General features: G+C 40.1%; 1 protein-coding gene across 2 annotated transcripts in view; it reads left to right on the plus strand.

Moving 5' to 3' along the window:
- Positions 1-11,413, plus strand: part of MAPRE3 (microtubule associated protein RP/EB family member 3) — a 36,493-nt gene extending 25,080 nt beyond the window's left edge. The window contains exons 4-7 of one of the 2 annotated variants that reach the window (XM_032215903.1): positions 1,865-2,021; positions 4,711-4,862; positions 10,005-10,157; positions 10,326-11,413. In XM_032215903.1, coding sequence (XP_032071794.1) covers positions 1,865-2,021; positions 4,711-4,862; positions 10,005-10,157; positions 10,326-10,394 — 531 coding nt within the window. In that variant the 3' untranslated portion in view covers positions 10,395-11,413. Of the gene's footprint in view, positions 1-1,864; positions 2,067-4,710; positions 4,863-10,004; positions 10,158-10,325 lie in introns of both variants that reach the window. The other variant, XM_032215902.1, reaches the window with a different exon arrangement.
- The last annotated feature ends 3,025 nt before the right edge of the window (positions 11,414-14,438 follow it).

Raw genomic sequence — 14,438 nt, forward strand, 5'->3', positions numbered from 1 at the left:
CTTTCTGATGTTCATTCCACCTCTACAGCTGTGCGATTGATATATGCTCCAGTAAGTATTTTACTTACCCTCCTTCTGTAGCAACTCTTTTCAATCAAATTAAATATTGTACTGTAGATAATGCAGGGTTTTTTTTCCATCTTTTGGAATATAGACATCAACAAAGAACTTCCAGAGCTTTGATGCACTGTTTGAATCTGTTGCACTGTTACAATCCCCTTTTTGTTTGGCTGGCACAAGACTTTCTTCTAGGGATACTTATTTTAGTACATTAGCTGGTTATTGTTCCTTATGTGGAACAATATGGCATGTCGGGGTGGGGGGGGGAGCAGGTTGCTTGACAATTATTATGGTTCTTGAAATGTCATATAAACAGGCACACAACCTACCACTTTTTTGCTGCAAATATTGGTATATTTAACTCTTACCAGAACTTCTAAATGGAAGAATGGATCTAAAATGAACTATCTGAAGACGATGGTAGGTATTAATGAAAAGCCTTGCTGTAGCTGTAGAAAGTTTCAAGATAAGTTGGTGAGAATATGTAGAATGCATATATAGTAATGCAGATTACACAAAATCTGGCAAATTTTGATTGATATAGTTGCCCAGGATATTGTTATCCTTTGCTTATAATTCTCACAAACTAATTAAGCCTGTTACCCTAGTAGTAAGCAAAATCTTGGTTCAGATGGGTCACTTGTCTAATTAAATGGGCATGAGACTCAGGATCCCAACCTGGCATATTAAGCTTTTAGGAATATCAATCCCTTTGTCTGGATCACTTCTAAAACTCATGTAATCACATATTTTATTCCCCATGGTAGTCAGTTCCTGGGAAGGAGTTGACCCTATTTTAATTTTAAGGATTAACAACCTGAGTTGCAGCTAAGGTTCATGGTTTTTGCTAAGTCTTTGAAGAAATGTGCAGCTCATGAAAATCAGGAAGTCACGGCATCTTAATTTCATACCTTTTTCAATGATACAATGATTCAATTCTGGGCTGCAAAGATTTCTCTATCATTCAGTGATTATCTGAATTTTTGCATCCCAGAACTGCTAGTCCTAATAGAGCCGTGTAATATAAGTTCGTGAAAGATCTTGGAGAACGTTTGGAAAGGCATCATAAATTAAACACAGATGTTTAGCAGCTTTTTACAAATTGAAGCTTTTTATTGATCAGTTTGTTTACTAAATAGAAGTTTTTTATTTAAATGGAACACCATCTGCTTACAGTGTAAAATATACACTATATTGTAGAATAAGTAAATTAAAATAGATAGTTAAAACAAATCATATCATTGCTGACTGTTGAATGATCCCAAGTCTGTATACTGAGAAGTTTGAAGAAAGTAAGGTATTAATATTCCAAAGAAATTGTGATTAATCTGTTTGAAAATTATACCCACTCCAGCAATAGGCAAAGAGAAAAAGTAACGTACTCTACTAGAGTTTCAGGGTATGCATGGTGTTCCTGTATAACTGGAGACAGTTTGTTGAGAAATAAGAGTATTTAAATGTAAAAACTACACATGTACAAAGCATTCTATTTTTAAGTAGAACAGTTTGTTAGACTAAAAATACGACTTGCATACTTTGAATATGCTTTGTATTATGTAAATTACATTATGACACCCACTCAGATTTATATATTATAATAACTAGCAACTTCCCATTTTAAAGTTATATTAAAATAAATCACCTGTATTAGCAGTGTTGGATGTCTTACTAGCACAATGATCATTCTTCAAGTATGCCTATGCTCTGGCCCACTGAATTACATTATACTGTATAAATAATGAAAAGTGATGGAAGTATGAATTTTACAAACAATGTTACTTTTCATGGACTTTTGCTGTTACAGATCATCTCAGTGGAGAGGTTGGTAAAAGGAAAGTTCCAAGATAACTTTGAGTTCATTCAATGGTTTAAGAAATTCTTTGATGCAAACTATGACGGAAAGGAGTACAATCCACTATTGGCAAGGCAAGGCCAGGAAGTGGCACCCGCTCCAAACCCAGGTGAACAGATCTTCAACAAACACAAGAAACCCATTGGCACTGCAGGTAATGTTGCTAGAGACAGTTGGGACCCCAGGATCCCGCCTCTAGCATGACCTCAGCTTCATGGCATCCAGCTTGGCAACTCCTGGGTAGCCGTGGGAGGGAAGGAGAGAAGAGCCAAACCCTTACTGATTAGAGAGACAGCTATATGCTTAATGGAAAGTACATGGATTGTGGAATGGCAGTAGGTAAAAGTAGAAACGATGAGCAAGGATCAAACCAATTGACAAGACACTGCATTCTTGTTCCCATGAAAATTACAAATTCCAGCATACAGATGTGATTTTAGTGGGGACTGGCTGCCTTGCACTGTGGAACCTTTCATCTCAGCAAATACTATAACCAGGCAAACTAATGTAGCATAGATGCTTTTTTAAAAGAAAACTGCTGCTAGGATTTTGCCTTCATAGGAGAAAGCTATGCAAAAGGTTTGTTCTGCTTAGAAATATTTTTGCTCAGTCCTGTTCTACTAGTGAATTAGGGTCCTGGGATCAGTAATATAAATCCAGATCTCCCATATCCAAGTTCATCTGATCATCAACAGAGCCTTAGAATCACATCATATCCTACATCAAAAATTTAATTTGATAGCTGTTTGAGGGGGGTGGTCTCATTATTGTTCAGTTAGCCATTTTGTTTCTATCCTTCTTGCACTCTGGAAGAGGATAATTTGTTCCTAAGAGTTTTATTGCATGGGTAGGGAACTTGTGTGGCAAGGATTACAGAACTGTACAGGTAGTCCTTGACTTACAACAGTTTGTTTAGTTGAAAGAAGTGATCTATGACCGTTTTTCACACTTACAACCATTGCATCATCCCCATGGTCATGTGATCAAAATTCTGGCAACTGACTCATAGCTATGACTGTTGCAGTGTCCCAAGGTCATGTGATCGCCTTTTGCAACCTTCCGACAAGCCAAATCATTGCGGAAGCCAGGTTCACTTAAAAATGGCAGTGATTCAGTTAACCGTGGCAAGAAAGGTCGTAAAATGGAGCAAAATTCACTTAACTGTCTCACTTGGCAAACAGAAATTTTGGGCTCAGTTGTGGTTGTAAGTCAAGGACTGTAATTCCTAGCATGCCTCATTCTTGGCCATATTGATTGGGGCTCCTGGAAATTATAGTTTATTAGCATCTGAAGGACAATAGATTTCCCACTTTTATACCCCCCTCAAAAAAAGTTCTGAACCTGGCTATCTGCATTCAAGCTCTCCTCTTGTTGTCTTCAAAAAACTTGCTGGTAGAGCTATTTAGGAAGCATTATTTTTCTGGAGTTTTAATCAGAGTCCATGCTTTCAGTAGAAGTCAGAAAAAAACTCTTTTCACATTAATATTAACACTCCTGCTGGATTTCAAGAGGGCTATTCATCTTGATGGCCTACTGAAGCCAATTCTGATGTATCAGCAGTCAGCTAAAGAAAAAATGAATAGAATTTTAGAAAGAATTTAGCAGAACAATGAGGAATGAAGGCAAATATACGTGTCCCAGAATAATGTTGCAGAATCCAATCTGGGTCGGTCACCGGGACCAGAAGTTTAGTCTTCTGAGCTTTCGAACTCATGCTGGATCCCAATCTTAGAAAACGTCTCTCAACCAGAATGTGTGCTTTGGCTATTCTATGCATAGTATTTATGTGCTGTCTGGTTGCATGTGGCTTTTTAGTTGTTGATTGGGTTCTTGATGGCTGGCTATTAAGTAATTTTAATAGCCAGTCATCAACACCCCAATCAACAACTTAATAGTCGGCCATCAACACTCCAATAAACAATTAAAAAGCCACACACAATCAGGCACCACATAAATAACTACACAGAGAATAGCCCAAAGCACACATTCTGGTAGAGAGAAGTTCCCTGCGGGTGGGCTCCAGCACAAGTCCGACTAAACCTGTCATCTTGTTGATCAACCCAGATTGGATCCTAGAACAATGAGGGATCTGATAATTAACTTTCTTCTAACTGGATCTCCTGCTCAAGAGGGAGATGAGTTACCTGCTCATTGAGGTAAGCCACAAAGAGCAGAAAGTTCCACAGGAAAGAACTAGAACAGTGTTCCTCAGCCTTGGCAACTTTCAGAGGTGTAGACTTCAACTCCCAGGATTTCCCAGCCAGCATGGCTGGCTGGGGAATTCTGAGAGTTGAAGTCCACAACTCTGAAAGTTGCCAAGCCTGAGGAACATTGAACTAGAGGCGCCAGATAGAGTGGTAAAGATGCCCATCTTGACTGTTTGAGAAGGGAGTGGGTTCCAAAGGCTACCTCCTGGTTCTGCATGTCTCTCCCCAGCTGGGCTTGCTTGCTTTGCTGTAGAAGGGCAGCAGCACATGCTGGGATGGCTTTGCAACCGGCTGAGGGAAAGCTGCATGGAGCTTTATGCTGCTGCCATCTTTGTTTGAATTGTGTTCATAAGTAGGAAGGCTTAACACCTGGTTTCTCCAGAGTCTGTCTTTCTCTGGAACGATTAAGCCCAAGAACTCTTTCTGTGTCCAGAAAGTCTTAGCAGGAAAGCACTGGGACTCTAGCTGTGCATATAAGCTCATTCATTATGTCTTGGGCTTTCATTTGGCCTGGCTCAGCAATGGTGGGTGGGCCCCTTGATGAGAGGACATAGACTAAAGCTTCTTCTTCTTTTTTTTAACTTCATAAAGTTCCACAGAGAACCTCCCCAACAGGTCCCAAGAACATACAGAATCCAACCCGAATGAACGTCACTCCCAGCAATATTGTACGGAAAAATCCTCCTTTGGCCCGGAATGGGGGCAGTGAAGCTGATGCCCAGATCCTGGAGCTTAACCAACAGGTGGGGCAAAAAGAAGAAAAAATAGAATTTCTTCCTTTGGCAACCCCAATATTTACAAAGATCTTTCCTGCATTCATTATTATCTTGTTCATTACACAAACTGGAGGAGGTCTGCCTCTTGCTCTGCTGGGGTGTGTGTGGTGGAAGTAGGCTTGCTTTTTCCTTAGGAAATTCATCCTGATTCACACTCTGAAGAAGGATCTCTTACTCTGAAGTAAAGTTGAAGCTTCCACCTTCTGGAGCAATATCCCCCTCCCCTCCCCACCCCACCCATCACCACATACACAAGACCAGGATGGCATGCTCTCTACTAGGGCTCTGTAAAACTTTGAAAATGTGACTTTGGTCCCAGGACTGGGGTTGATATTTATTATTTGTTTAAGTCCCTGTGTTGTTTTGTTGATTTTTATTTACCAGATTATTTTATTATGGACTACCTATCTGAAGTTATGTTTTTAACTTTTCTAGTTTTGTACACTGCCAAAGGTCCACTGGAGTTGGGTGGCCAATTTATTTAAATAAACGAATGTGTATACATCTACAGGACACTAAGTTGATAAAGGCTGGGTTTGATTGAAGATTCTCCAGCTCATTCTGCCCTCTTTTTGTTCTCCCAACAGCTTTATGCTGTAGAATAGATGGAGGGAAGTACAAAGATTTGGCAGAAACACACTATACACAGGTCTGCAAAAAAAATTTTTCGAGAGCTGTTTTGGTTATTCACATAATCTTTATGTTTTTTGGAGTGCTGAATCCGAAAATGATCTCCATTTTGTCATAGGACATCACATTTCCTGACAATTTAGGTAACTATGTTAAATAAGGCAATACCTCAAAATAAATGGAAATAGACTTATAAAATTAAAGTTTTATTACAATATTTTCATGAAAATCCTTTTTTGACCTGAAATGAGCTCACCTACACACATTAAACTCGATTCTTCTTCCTTGTGAGGCTCCTTTTGGTGCATTTACACTTGTGAGTAGCATCTGGAATGTCTCTCTGAAGCATCCAACAGTAGTGTGCCATCATTGTAATGCTCCATTTTCCCTGGTATCTCCTTTCCATCTCTTTAATGTCTTGGTGGAATCGTTCACCTTGTTCCTCACTCACAGCTCCTAAATTTTCATGAAAGTAGTCAAGGTGGGACTGGAGGAAATGCACTTTCGAACTCATCAGGCAATCTAAAGCTTGAAATACTTTCAGCATTCTTCCGACGATCTTTTTGTAGTGAGGATCTTTGTTATTGCCTAAAAATTCTGTACGACTTCTTTAAATGCAATCCACCCTTCTTTTTGTGGATCCGTCATGGTATTGACAAACTCTTGATCAACTATAAGCCGCCTAATGTCTGGTCCGACGAACACACCTTCCTTCAATTTTGCCTCCGACAGGCATGGAAACTTGGTGACCAAGTATTTGAAGCATTCTCCATCTCTTGGAAGTGATTTTACGAATTGCTTCATCAATCCCAATTTTATGTGGAGAGGTGGTAGAAAAACTTTATGGGAAGGTACCAAAGTTTCTCGGAGGACATTTTTTTCACCGGCAGTTAGCACCCTCGGCTGCCAACTCTTCTTGGTCCAATGATTTTGTTGGTTTCGACTGTGCCATAGACACAGAAAACAAGGGTATTTGGTATACCCAGCTTGTTGCCCGAGCAGCATGCACAAGACCTTCAAGTCCCCACACACTTGCCAACCATGTTCTTCATATTTAAGTTTACGAAGAACCAATTCCAAGTTCTCGTAGGTTTCCTTCAAGTGTACGGAATGACCTACAAGTATGGAAGCGTAAAAAACGTTGTAGAGTAAAACTGCTCTGAGACTTCTTTTTGAAGAATCTATAAAAAGACGCCATTGCTCTGAATCATATTGGATTTTAAATTGACCCATCAGACCTTCGACATTGATGCAATAAACAAACTTGTCTTCCTGGGCGAAGTAAGGAACAAGCTCCTTTTCACAATGTCTGAACCATGAAGATGACACTCCTGGCAACAATAAATTCCTGCTTTTCAGCCTTGATCCGAGTAACTCAGTGGCATCTTTGTGAAGATTCAAGTCTCTTACCAAATCATTCATCTCCTCCTGAGAAAACAATTTTGGTCTTGTATCATCTTCAAAGTCAGAACTTGATTCATCATCTGGTTCAGATATGACGTCATTGGAGCTAGGTATCTCTTCCAAGGTAGCAGGGGGCTTGGGTACTGGTATATCTGTGCCATGCGGGATGGGACGAATTGCTGAGTGAAGATTGGTGTATGAAATGGAATGCTTCCATTTGGAATTAAACTCTCTCACATCGCATGAACAAAAGTGACAGTCATCACTATGGTTCTTTTGCTCTTGCCATACCATAGGAATCCCATAACAGAAAGATTTTTTCTTACCCTTGAACCAGTTTCGGAGGTCCTCAACACACTGTTTGCACACTTTATGAAACGCCCAAACTTTATCTTGATCTCCAATTTTTAGTCCAAAGTATGCAAAGTATACTTTTTTCACAAAGTCTATAATATTCTGCTGTTGCTTCACCACAGATGAAACAGAAACTGCCTGGCGAATTAATACACTTTAGCGGAGCCATAACATAACAGTTGAAGAATGACAAGCTAACATGAATTGCGATGAAAAAATGTGAACAGCCTAGAATCAAGAACCTGATGTTGATTCGTGCACAAGTGTGGCATGCAGGAGAGAGCAGCTCTGTGTCTGCACACAAGATGTCACAGTGCTGGCCACGCCCCCTGCACTGACCGGAGATGCTGCTATCTGCCCTGTGTCTCCCTCCCACTGGATTCTTCAGGGAAGATTAACCCCTTCTACCATTAGAAGCACAGACTTAAAACTTGCTCAGCTTATGTATATATTGCTGACCATCAGATTTACAGTGCTATATTTTTTTACATTAACTCGGACAAACTCTTTAAGGGTTTTTTGGCATTTTATATCTTAAATGCACTTATGTGAATTAATTAATAGTAATTTGGACTTTAAATTTGGTTAAAAACCCATAATACAAAAAAATACCAAAAATTTTTAAAAAAAAATTTTTGAAGACAATTTTGCATGTTGTGGCAAATCATGACATCTAGGAGTTTTTTCAATATTTTATTTGTTTTCAGCACACCAAAATACATGGAAATTGGATGAAAATAATCAAACAGCTTTTTAGTCGCAGACCTGTGTTTGGTATCTTGCTGCCTAAGTGATTTCTAAGAAGACATAAATCATCAACCTTTTATTTGTGTCAATCTGAGACTTTCCCACTGGCTGCCATTTTATGATTCAAAATTCCAATCTATCCAGTTGCTTGAAGTGGCTGTAACATCTATTATATAGTCATGATACAGATAGTAATTGGCACACAGTAAATTTTGGCTGAGCTCACACAATGTGCCAAATATGAATTAATGAAATACATTTGTTTACATAGCATGCTATGTACAAATAAATCAGTCATATTATGACAAAATATTTTAGCTGTTTTTATGTTTGCTTTAGTTTTGTAGGTTGCCCAACTGGGCAGCCAATACATTTAATTATAATAATTAATATTATGCCCAGGTTCATGTTAACAGAAAAAAATTAGTTGGGTTATCACAATATGATGAACTGCCCAAGCTATTCTAGTCAGTTTAGTGATTGCATCAATCTAGTACAGGGGTTCCCAACTGGGGGTGCAAGATGATATTTCAGGGGGTGCAAAAACTTGGGTTTAGAAGTTTCAAAACGATAGTGTTGATGCATAATTATATGCATTTCATTATTTACTTTTAAAAGGGGTGCAAGAATATATCCGAGGCATTCTAGGGATGCAGGATATAGAAAAGGTTGGGAACCCCTGATCTAGTGTCTGGCAGTGATCAAAATCCAGATTCTCCTTGCTTATATGGTAATCGGGACATTTCACCATGTTTCCTCCATGCACACATTTATAGCAGGGGTCCTCAAACTACAGCCAGTCTAAACCATTAATCCAGCATCCGTGGGGCCACAAGACTGCCCCGCCCACATCACCCCATCTACCCGCCAGCTCCCATCCACGTTCTGGAGGCCGAGGAGACAGACAGACAGACATGGCACCACATCCCTTCACTAACCTGCTTTCCACCCCCAGGGGCACAACAAATCTAAGTTTAATTTGTGTGTATTGTTTAATGGACTGCTCTGTTGGCCACGCCCACCCAGTCACATGATCACCTAGCCATGATCACCCAGCTGGTCCGGCCCCCAAACAGTCTGAGGGACCGTGAATTGGTCTCCTGTTTAAAAAGTTTGAGGACCCCTGATTTATAACATATGAGATTTATTCTTCCAGGAGAATTCTTAATCTTTTCAGTCAGGAACCAAATGCATCATTCAAGCTGTCTTAAATTTTGTTTGGCTACTTTTCTTTGGCTATTCTCTACCATTCTTTCATTCTAGATGAAAGGAACTTTTCATTTCCACATTAAAATAGGAGTCATTAAAGCAGTGTAAGTGGTGTTTTGAAGTCCAGTTGCTTTTAGAATCAATTTACAAATATGCTGTATTAGTTTGCTTTAGTTTTCCAGTTGCTTTAGTGAAATAATGTGGCAGAAACTGAATTGTTAGATAGGGAGCATCTTGTTGTGTTTTGAGCTATACTTAAGAGGGGAGTAGTTAATACCATACAGTTGTGGCCATAAAAAAGGCAGCTAGAACTTAGATTTCTTCCCAATCTCTTTTGGGGGTTTTATGGGAGATACAGGTTATATATATAACCTGTAACATTCTGAAGATTTGGGAGGCTTGATGTTTTCTTAAAGCAGATCCTGTTGTGTAACCTAGTATAAAACATCATTTCCTCTGCCCCATATCTAAGAACTTCAGGAAAAAAATTAGTTGTCTACAAAATGAGTAATGTTTTTCTTTTTCAGAATAGAAAACTCCTCCCAATGAACTGCAATTGCTTCCAAAGGCTCTTGCTGCTTATACACACCACTTAACAAGTACTTTATGCCCAGACATTGGTGCTATAATGGTTGAGTACCTCTCAGTTGCAGAGTTTGCTTGCCCGGTGTGCTGGATATGAGTTGATGAATGACACGTATCAGGGCTATCATTACGATACTCATTCTCTTGTTCAATTTTTGTTGGTTGTCTTCATTTCGATAGTTGATGGATTTGAAACTGACAGTGGATGGGCTGGAGAAAGAGCGTGACTTCTACTTTAGCAAACTGCGGGACATTGAGCTGATCTGCCAGGAGCACGAGAGTGAGAACAGCCCCATCATTTCAGGCATTATAAGCATCCTGTATGCCACAGAGGTCAGTGCACAATGGGACCCAGCCTTGATCACTATTTTCAGGGAGTTGAGTTTGGGGCTTGGTTTATCAATGTCTGAAGCATGAGCCATGTGGTTTGTATGCATGGCTAGAGAGAGAACACACTATATAGTTACGATCATCTCACTATTTCTCACTATGTTCTTACAGGAAGGCTTTGCCCCTCCAGAGGACGATGAACTGGAGGAGCAACATCCAGAAGATCAGGATGAATATTAGCTGTGTGAAAGCACACTTGGTTTCTCTCTGTCTGGCCATGACAGATCACCCATGCTCCTCACTTACCATGGACATTTAAGGTTTTGCATTGTACAGCCTCATCCTCCACAGTCACACATTATAACAGGTTTTCTACCGACAAGAGGCGGTTTCTGTATGTTGCGCAGAGCCCACAGGAAGCCCAGAGCTACATGGTAAAAAAAGGCATCAGTAGGTGGCGAAGATCAGCACTATAAATACCTTGTAGTGGGGCAAAATTCCTAGATTGGTGGCCTGGCTCCTTTTCCTTCTTCTCCTGGTCCATCCCATATACCTCTATTTATTGATTTCAGTTGTCTTGGGTGTGAGTGCTGCAATCCCTTGTATTATATTGAGAGACAAATTCTTTGTATATTTTTCCGTACTGGATTTCACTAGCACTTTGCCTGTCATATTCATGCTGAGCCAAGCTCTGGCACCCCTCCTGGCTTCAGAAAATTTGGGAGCATGTAAGCCTAAAGGCCAAGCTCAGTACTGGAAGCTCGCTCAGTGGGTGGGTGCAGGGGGAGGGAGAAGAGAATGGACTGGAATATTTATTTGGGGGTAGGGGGGATTTTAATAATGCTGCTGAGAATATGAGTATTCCAGCCACTCTACTTGATATATCAGGTAGGCCCAAGAAGAAGAGAATTTACTAGATGGTGGCTTTTTCTTTTGGGGGTTTTATGGGAGATAATTTTGGAACATGGCAGCGCTGTTGTTTGGAAAAGAAGCATGAAGGGAACCTCCCCAACAATGTTCTGTTTTCCACAAACACCACAGGTTACAATTGAGCCTGCTATTGGGAAGGGCTCAGACATTTGATCTTCACTTATCGTTCTGACCCTACCAAGGTTTAGTTTCATGCTGTTTGGATAAGTTTGCCACACAGACTCTGCCTTGACCCACTCCCTGTTTGCATTGCCTGTTCAATCAGACACTGGTGTGCAAAGCCTGCATCTGTGTTGCATTTTATTTAAAATAAATTTGTGTGGTTAAAATCTGTCCTGATGTGTGTGCCATAACCCCCATTTCCACTTGAATGGATAAATACGGTTGCTGCAAAAAGTTCAGTGCACCAAGTCCTGAAGCACCAAACCTATGATGAATCAGATGAACATGGCAATTCTGAGCAGACCAATAGTCCCTCACTTTGACAGGCCCTTTTCTAGTTTCTTATGAATTTTTTTTCTTTTTGGTGGCCAAGAAACTGAGGACTGCTAGATAGGGAGGGAGGACCCTTTCCTTTAGAGCTCACTGTGCCTAAATATTATTTGAATAGCATTCTACGTTTACAAATGCCAATTTGTCTATTGCTTGTAAGAACAGCTCTGACAGCAGCAACATCATGCAATTAAAACTGTGGCCACAGCTTGAAGACTGATGATCATAGTATAAGCAAAAGCCATATTATGAGATGTGCTTAATACCTAAACAAAGGTGAATCATAAGAATAAGCTAGATACAGGTAGCCCTCGACTTATAACAGTTCATTTAGCGACTGTTCAAAGTTACAACAGCACTGAAAAAAGTGACTTATTACCATTTTTTTACACTTAGACCATTGTAGCATTCCCTTGGTCACATTATCAAAATCCAGATGATTGACAAATGGTTCATATTAATGACAGTTGCAGTGTCCCGGGATACATAATCATCTTTTGAGACCTGACAAGCAAAGTTAATGGGGAAGCCAGATTCACTTAACAACCAAGTTACTAATTTAACAACTACCGTGATTCACTTAGCAAATGTGACAAAAAGTCATAAAATGAGGCAAAACTCACTTAACACATGTCTCACTAGGAACAAATTCTGGGCTCAATTTTGGTCATAAATCAAGGACTACATGTAATACATTCAGGAGCCTAGAGAAATTCCTGTATGGGGACCTTTGAGTGATATAAAGCAGAAAAAAGACATGACAGAGATACAGAGGAAAAATTATACAGTCATAGTGAATAACATTTTTCCTTTCATAAATCCTTAAATGCAGGATGATTGAATGAAACTCAGTGGTGGAAGTTAAGACAATGAAGGTATTTTATACAGAGCTCAACTGAGCTGGAATTTTCTATTAGAAGCTGGAGCAATGGTTGCCCCTAATGCTTGCTTTAAAAATAATTTTAATCAATTCAGGGAGAGTGATAAAATACAGCAGTTATGGGATTTGTATAATATTAATCTGAATGCAGAGATCTTGGGTAACCCACAAGTACGCTATTGCACATACGCTGCTTTGAGACTTCCAATACATCTCTGGAGGGTCCCCTTCCCCAGTGAGGGCTCTCTCTTGACTAATTAACCACAGATCTTACCAGTTTTGCTGAACCAAATTGTAATTCTGCAAGTTGGAGTCTATTATAGAAGGAAGTGATTAGAGAGAGTCAAGCCAAATATCACCCATACAAGCTTTTTAATGCACCTTCCTTTAGGCCTCTTTGCTCGTACACCTTTACTTGTTTATGCAGTGCTAAAGGAGTTCAACCCTGCCTGTTCTTTGGAAGGACAGATATTGAAGCTGAAACATTTTGGCCATCCAATGAGAAGAGAGGACTTATTGGAAAAGACCTTGACGTTGGGAAAGATGGAAGGCAATAAGGAGAAGGGGCCTACAGAGAATGACTATCATTGATGCAATGAACGTGAATTTGGGCAAACTCCGGGAGACTGGTGGATGGGGAGGCCTGAAGTCTCATGGTCCAAGTCGGACACGCTTTAGTGACTGCACAACAAAGGACATGGGAGAGTAGCCCAAGGGAGCAAGTCTTGCTTTCATGTCCAGCTTTTTAAAAAAAGAATAGAATTTAGAGTCAATCTTATACTTAGGTTATTGTCACTCTAAATTTACACTAATCAGTATACATTAAAATGAAAGTTCATTGCATACAGCTCTTAAAGGGTTACTCCCTACAATACATAAACATAACAATGAATGTCCCAAAGCTGCTTTTTTCAAGAGGCAACTGGATTTCTGGTTTTTCTTTGAAGACATTTCACTTGTCATCCAAGAAGCTTCTTTGGGTTTGACTGGATGGTGGGGAATGGAAGTCAGAGCTGAAGAAGCTTCTTGGATGAAAAGTGAAATGTCTTCAAAGAAAAACTAGAAAGTCCAGTTGCCTCTTGAAAAAAAGCACCTTTGGGACAACCATGACCTGGGTGACTGAGACTCTGTCTCTCTGAGACTTTGACGTTCCTTACATCATGACAAGTGATGTAAGGAACGTCAAAAAAATAAACAGACATGCCTCGACCAGGAGCTGTTAAGACATGAAAATCAAAGGCGAAGTTTCCTTATTCAGAGGCGATGTAGCTCTGTGTCACAGGCCAATGAGTAAGAATGGCTCGGTTTCTTGGATCATCTTCAGCAGGTATCCAGGCACAACCCTGTTGATCTGAGTCCAAATCCAGCTTTTTAGGCACCTTCTAAAGCGACAGATTAACAGTTGTAAGGGACCTTATAGTAATCTAGTCCAACCCACCCCCTCAAGCAGGAGACCCTACACCATTTCTGGCAAATGGCAGTCTAATTTCTTCTTGAAAGTCTCAAGTGATGAAGCCCCCACGACTTCCAAAGCAACTTCTTCTGTTCCATGGGTTGATTGTTCTGTCAGAAAATTTCCAGGTTGAATCTCTCCTTGGTCAGTTTCCATTCATTATTCCTTGTCCGGCTTTCAGGTGCTTTGGAAAATAGCTTGACCCCTTCCTCTCTGTGGCAGCCCCTCAAATATTGGAGCACTGCTATCACGTCTCCCCTGGTCCTTCTCTTCACTAGACTAGCCATGCCCAGTTACTGCAACCGTTCATCATTTGTTTTAGCCTCCAGTCCCCTAATCATCCTGGTTGCTCTTCTCTGCACTGAGTCTCAATGTCTTTTTTTATAGTGGATAGTCTCAATGTCTTTTTTTTTATAGACCAAAACTGGATGCAGTACTCTAGGTGTGTCCTTACTAAGGCTTTATAGAGTGGTATTAGTACCTCACTTGATGTTGATTGAGTCTTTTTTCTAGCTTTTCTCTAAAAGAC

The sequence above is a fragment of the Thamnophis elegans genome, chromosome 4 (genome assembly GCF_009769535.1).
Source record: "Thamnophis elegans isolate rThaEle1 chromosome 4, rThaEle1.pri, whole genome shotgun sequence".
Classification (NCBI taxonomy): Eukaryota; Metazoa; Chordata; class Lepidosauria; order Squamata; family Colubridae; genus Thamnophis; species Thamnophis elegans.